Below are 6664 nucleotides of genomic sequence, written 5' to 3'. Positions count from 1 at the left end.
AATAATTAATTCCTTGTCCCGTGTGCTGGATGCTGAAATTGCTGTGGGCGGCACTGTGTGAGTTCAGAGATGCAGGGCTGGCCTGTACAGTATTTGGGCTGGGGCACCCATGCCCACCCACCTGCACGAGTGCATTTTGGAGACAGAGGGCTGCTCCCCACTTGCCACTCCCATTTCCACTGATGGCAGTGAGGTGCCCCATGCAGAGCACATGCAGCTCTACTGTGCAAAACCACCTTGTCGGACTGCTTCTGGACATCAGCACTGGTTCCTCAGGCTGCCTGCCTCCTGAGCACTGTAGCCTTGCCCTCTCAAGCACCATTCACTATCTCCCGTTGTGCTCCATGCAGTTTTCTTGCCAACAGAAATGCAATCAAACTGGCTTCGTCCGACTTGTTCCTCAGTTGCCTGCAGCTGACTGCCCCTCATCTTCCTGTGGGAAGCCATGAGCAGAGGCTTTTCTGTTCATTGAATTTCTTTGCAAACTGTTGGTACATAGCATTACTACTGTAGCAGTAATGTAGTAATACTGTTACTGGTAAAGCAAGTATATATGACAAATAATTACATATCACTACAAGTAAAAAGAATATATAATTACGATCAATTACTTAGATGTGTGCCCATATACATTTCTATACTATCTCAAAGCACTCACCAAATTACTCCTACAATTGGTGCTTATCAATGATGGACAAAGTTGTGCTGAGATGATGATTCATACCACAGTCTGGAGCCAGCCAGGCACCCCTAGTGTGGCTCCTACCCATTCCGGCTCATGCAGGTCTGACACAGAGAGGTTTACAGAGGGGGGTCTCAGAAAGATGCTACATTTTGGGTAGAAAGTGAGACATTTTTATGTCATTGCAGACATAAGTGAGTGTAGGACACCACCATCACAGCCAATAGATGTTGCTGACTTCTATGATTCAACTGAATAGCCCATAGACAATGCAGTTGTCTACTTTCCCAGAATAGTTTTGACTTTTTTCAGACTGCTTTTTCTGTATTTCCAGATTCAGCAGTCTATAGCTGATGCCAATTTCCACACGTTCAGACTGAGTTCCACCGTTCTAGACAATAAGTTTGTCATTGCACTTCTGTGGTTTTGCACTTAGCAAGGCTATCTCAGCCATGCCAAGTTCACAGGAGCGCAGCTGCACTTCAAGGTCCCAGCTGTGCTTCTTACAGATGCTCCTTGCTCTCAAGCCAGCAGATATCTTGTGTTTTTGTGTTCCCCATCACACTATCACACTCAGCTTAATTTATGGATGCTCCCATTAGCTATGAGGGCCTGGAGTGGATCAACTGAAGGGAAGAAACCCTTCCATTACGGACAGAGGTTCTCCCTGCCTGTCCCTATGTCTCTCACTCCCAGTGTCCAGTATGTGCTAAGTGTTTGAGAGGAACACTGACTTTCTTGCATCACAGACAGGGTCATGCAATCCTTTTCTTTTTTTTCTTTTTTTTTTTTTCCAAAATGGTTATATTTAACTGCATCATCTTTTTGCCAGAACATTGGAACAGCTGTTCTTTCTGACCAGCAAGCCTTCACTAACAAATGTCTCTACATCTTGTTGCACTGTCAAGAACTACACGTATACTTTACCTCCCACTTAAGATACTGGCCAGTTAGACAAGACTGAAACCTGGCATGGTTCACCCTCAGCAGCCCAGGAGAGGTTTTTCTTTTTGAAAACTTTTCTTTTTGAGAACTTTTGAATCAGCTCTCAGCACCAGTGGGAGACAAGGAGAGGAGTCTTGTTTATAGGGATCTCATGGCAGGAGCTAATGTGGACAGGTCATAGTCGCTTTTAAAACAGAGGCTGGAAATTAATACCCCTGTGAGACTGGAAGTAGGGCATGTGTGGGGGTGTTTCTTGGATAGGAGCTGAAGGACAGAGATAGAAAGCTGCCTAGGAAAGCAGGGAGTACAGCTCTGTTTTCAGCCATTTCACATGGATCTGGAAGACATGCTCATTGTTTTTCCCCAAGCTGGCAAGGTTCTGACTCCATCTAAAGCTGAGAAACACTGTTCTCCTTTCAGTAAGGCAGGAGAGGAACAGTTCCACCTCCACTCAGCTTTCCAAACGAAGAAATGCTACTAAATTAGTGGTTAAAGGCTAATAGCTTTTAAACTTCAGTCACATAAGTATAGCCAGCCCTGTTTTACAGATAAAACTACAATCAGATGGCAATTTTTCTTAGTTTCAGGGAGCACTTGACCATTTGTGAAATTGTGAAAGACAACTGTTAAAAACAAGCTATTAAGTCAATACTAATTCCTCATGTTACAGAACAGCTTGACAAATCAAAGTCAAACAAAAGCAGTACCATTTTCCACTGTGGTAAAAAGGCTGAAAAAATATCACAGCAATACTTAAGCTAGTTAAAACAAAGGTACAGGCAACCAGTGCAATGCTAGCCTTCTCCATGGACTCCTGTGTGTTTTAAAAATCTATGAATTTCCTGATCACAACATTCCCTGAGTGTAACTAGTGTGGAGACTATCTCTGTTGATAGAGGAACACACAAATTGTTTCACCAGCAGCTGTGATGGTCAGCTTCTGACCAGTGCAATTTTTGACACTGTGTAAATACTTCTGTTGTTGCTCTGTGCAATTTAGTCAAAAATACCAACTGAAGCATGGTTAAGTACTTTATTGGTAGAGTAACATGCAGAGACCATCAACCACTACACCATTCAGAGCCTAGCCATGTATCTAAAATTAAGATCCAATCCTTTATTTCAAAATGGAATCTTCAGATGCTAGAAGGGAAGAAAAACAAACATAGTTAAGACTACTCGTAACTTCCATTACTACTAAACTACTAAAACATGCAAAACACTTGTGGGATCAAAGATTAGCTTTAAATATGCCATTTCTTTCTAGCTGTTTTTTGTAATTTCTGCTTCTGCTAACTCAAGTGTATTTCATTGCTGTAGGGTAAAAGCAAGTTTTTTTGCCTTGCTCACTGGTTAAGTAACAACCTTCTGAAATGACAATTCAGATAAGCCCTGAAAGTCATCAGCACAGATGCTTCCACTTATACATCTTGGAAGAACAATCTTCAACTGCTGCACTGCACTGATTCAAGTTCTAAGAACTGCTTTTCTGAGAACTGTACCATGCCACTGCTGGGAAAGCTAACAGCCAGCCTATATAATATTTAAATAAACATCCTAAAGAAATAATCACAGAACTCCACTTCTAAATGAACTACCAGTCCTACAGGACAGCTTCTGTCCCCAAAAATGCAAAATTCTTCAGCTAAATAAAGAAATACCCCAAAGATTTATGTACAAAGTTCAATGAAAGCTGCACATTCAAGATGCAAAATAGCTTTATCTAAGAAAACCATTCAACAGCTTGAATATTTGATTGTATGTATATGTAGTTCACTCAAGTTTGTTTTTTCACAGGGTTTTGTTCAACATTAATCTTTTTTCAAGACAACACAAATGTCAGTATTTCCCAGAGAAACACTGTGAAGCTACACCAAAACTAGTGAGAGTTATCAGTCAGTTCTGTTCAAGTTTTTCCTTTCTGTAAGTCCATTTAACTCACAGCTATTCTGTACATATTAGAAAGGCATGGAGGATTAAAGAAATAATCCTAAGGAAAAAAGAAAGCATGCTGCTGCAGTAATGCTGTACGGTGGGAATGAGAAAAGCAGCAATCCTGATGTGAAGGACACCACAAGTGAAGTCAACCTCTACACCTATGCTGGTGATGGCACAGCCAAGTGAGCTGCAGACAGAAGCAGTGGCCCAGGACCTCTGGCTTCGGTCATCAGCCGCCTCAGGGTGAACTGTACCCTAATGAGGGCAAAGAATCCCACCCAAGAGCCCACCTTCTGCCAGTTCCTTTGCGATCCGTTCGAGCTCCTCGCGCTTCTTCTTCTCCTCCGCCTCTATCCTTCTCTCCTCCTCAGCAATAGGCTTTAGGTAGTCTGCCGTTAACACACACGGTTAAAAACACCACTGCTGAGGCTCGGGGCAGCAGTGAGGCTCAAGCTCGCTCGGAAAGAAAACCCAAGAGGGAAGGGGCGGCGGGGCCGCACACGGGACGCCTTCCCCCGGGGCGGGAGGGAAATGGCGGCCGCCTCAAGGTGCCCTTGGGGAGGGAGGGGAGGAGTGGGCCGCGGGGCCAAGGGCCGCCGCACTCACCGTATCGCTTCTTGCCATAGATCATCCCCACGAGCAGCGCCGAGTACCGGGTGAACTGCGGGGAGACAGACAAGGGCGCACCCCGCGCTCAGCCGCCGCCGCCGCCGCTGCCACCATGCCCGGCCCAGCCCGGCCCGGCCCGCAGAATTGCGGAGCGGAGCGGGATGGCGGCAGGGGCTGCCGCGGCCTCACCTTGATGAGGGGCGAGACCTGCACCGGTGGAATCATCCTGGCGGCGGAACTGGCAGCAGAAAGCGGGGCTGCGGCGGAAGGGAGCGGAAGGAAAGCCGGTCCTGCGCTCCGCTTTGCCCGCCTTCCTGCCCGTCCCTACCATGTGACGCAGGAAATAAAGCGTGCCTGCTCGCCAGCGCCGCGTTGAATTTAATGAATCTGTTCCCGAATTTTGGGTAAGTCAGCTTTTCAGAAACGAATAACTACAGGAACGCACAGATGATATAATAGAAGGGGCAAAGCGTCCTCCAGTTGTATAGGTTACAAGATTGTACCCCTTCTGCACTTCCCTGCATCCACAGCACTGTGTCCGGAGCCGGAGCCCTCAGCACAAGGATATGGAGCTGCTGGAACGGGTCCAGAGGAGGCCCCGAAGACGCTCAGAGGGCTGGAGCATCGTTCCTGTGAAGAAAGGTTGAGGGAGCCAGCCTTGTTCAGCCTGGAGAAGATAAGGCTCCGGGGAGACCTCACTCTGACCTTCCAGTACTTGTCAGAAACTTAAGGAGGGAAACTGGCATTCTGCATGGCCCGATAGTTATATGATAAGGAGGAATGGTTTTGAACTAAAAGAGAGGAGACTTAGGTTGGATGTCAGGCAGAAAATGGATTTGATTCAAATGTCATCTGCAGAGCAGAAATAAAGGGGTGGAAGTTTTGCTATTTTCTTCAACGATTGAAATTTATTACCGGTACAGATATTCACTGCCTATATGCCAACTGAACCATAGAAACAAAACTGTATAGAACCAAAGTGCTTTTATTAGTTATCAGAAAAAAAAAACAGCAATACATTACACAACACAGAATCCTACTGCAAGTCATTTAGCCTCAACCAGGTATAAAACTCCTGTGTATCTGAAGGTTTATCTTACAGTAAGCATACAATACACCAAGATGCTTCAAACCAAAAGCAAAAAATGCTTTTAGAGTAATGTCAACTGAAAGTAGGTATTTAAATTTGTTTTCACTAATAATTATTCCAAGCATTATTTACTGCAGGACTGTGTTGCTTTTTTTCTATTGTTTTTGTTATTCCTTTTTAAGAGGAACACCAAAATCCCCCAACTGCTTTTAAACATGGCATTAAGGTTATCAGGCACTAAGTTCAAAGTACGAACTAATGCCTCTACCAAAAACAAATGTAAAGCCTTCCAGAGGATAGTCAGAGCCTGGATAAATTTACCTGCTCCTTCTTAAACAGCTATCCACAGGAAAAAGTTTGAGCATCAGTACATAAACTTTAAAAATACCAATGTCCAGTAGACTAGAACTTCTACCAGTTAGTTCCTTACGAGTTTCACTATTGCTTATCTAGCCTCTTGTGAAAGACCAACTCAATTCTCTTTTCCACTGGAGAATTGTTACACACGTCAAGAAAGTCACATTCTATCAGAATATAGCATCATGCTTTCACATGAACAAAAAGAGGTTCCTTTCTATGGCATGAGAGCAGATGCTGAAAGCCTGAGAAATCCAAACCTTTCATTTCAGATGTAGAGTTGCTTGAGAACTGAAGGCAAATTTACTTTGTCTCACAGCTCTTCAAATTTCTTCCCTAGGAGACATCAAAGCTAGTTCAAACCCTGCATGTGCAGCCACGAATCCTCATATTTTAAATACATCATTTTTAAAAAGAATGTAACTGAACTTTTGTTTAGGTAGCCTAGGGGCCTGCATACACAATTCAATTCTCAACTCTCAAGAGAAGTTCAAAACTGTTCAAAAGGAGCTTTTCAAAATGATCACTGGCTATTGAGAAGCAATGCCGTTGACTTAGAATAAAGGGGTGAGAGCAGAGACCAGCAATCTGTATACACAAATGTCCTGTTATGATACACCATCCAGAAAACCAGAAGTGTCCATCACATCTGCCAAGCCTTTCTTCCTATTTTATAGCAGCATAATCAGCTTCTATACCTGTGTTTTGTTTCCATACTGACTACTGCACATCAGAGAAAGGCATTTCACTGGGTATCTGTGTACACCATCACTATCACTACAGTTACACTTCAAGCAGCATTTTTTTCCCCAAGAGGTAATTTTCAAGATAGGGGAACATGCTTTCTGTTTTCCCCACTTACTCTTTCCTCACTCGCCCCCTTATTACTGGTTTTACAGAAAGGCTTTTAGGCATGACCAGCTAAAATTAAAATACACTCCAGTTATGGTCAACACAAGCTATAATTTAGATCAATATACAGATCACACATCAAGACAACATGAGTTAGAAGAACTGAAATTAATGATTTAACTTCACATGCA

At 43.8% G+C, this 6664-nt stretch overlaps 1 protein-coding gene across 1 annotated transcript; it reads right to left on the bottom strand.

The window, feature by feature from the left end:
• Positions 1–2648: 2648 nt before the first annotated feature.
• ATP5ME (ATP synthase membrane subunit e) lies at positions 2649–4487 on the bottom strand. Its single transcript, XM_079548398.1, has 4 exons — positions 4364–4487; positions 4172–4226; positions 3856–3954; positions 2649–2770 (listed from the first exon to the last, which is right to left on the bottom strand). Exons 1-4 carry the CDS (start codon positions 4397–4399, stop codon positions 2745–2747), a joined length of 216 nt encoding a protein of 71 aa, XP_079404524.1. The 5' UTR covers positions 4400–4487; the 3' UTR covers positions 2649–2744.
• Positions 4488–6664: the final 2177 nt, after the last annotated feature.

This window comes from Tetrao urogallus, assembly GCF_951394365.1.
Source record: "Tetrao urogallus genome assembly, chromosome: Z".
In the NCBI taxonomy this organism is placed as follows: domain Eukaryota; kingdom Metazoa; phylum Chordata; class Aves; order Galliformes; family Phasianidae; genus Tetrao; species Tetrao urogallus.
Note: the sequence above shows the minus strand (reverse complement) of the source record. Positions and strands in the feature narration are given on the sequence as shown.

Excerpts from the sequence above, each read along its gene's own strand:
- ATP5ME (XM_079548398.1), bottom strand. The coding sequence starts at position 4,399 with ATGATTCCACCGGTGCAGGTCTCGCCCCTCATCAAG. Across the intron at positions 4,227-4,363 it reads AGGTCTCGCCCCTCATCAAG|TTCACCCGGTACTCGGCGCT; the intron begins GTGAGGCCGCGG and ends GTCTCCCCGCAG. Across the intron at positions 3,955-4,171 it reads CTATGGCAAGAAGCGATACG|ACTACCTAAAGCCTATTGCT; the intron begins GTGAGTGCGGCG and ends TGTTAACGGCAG.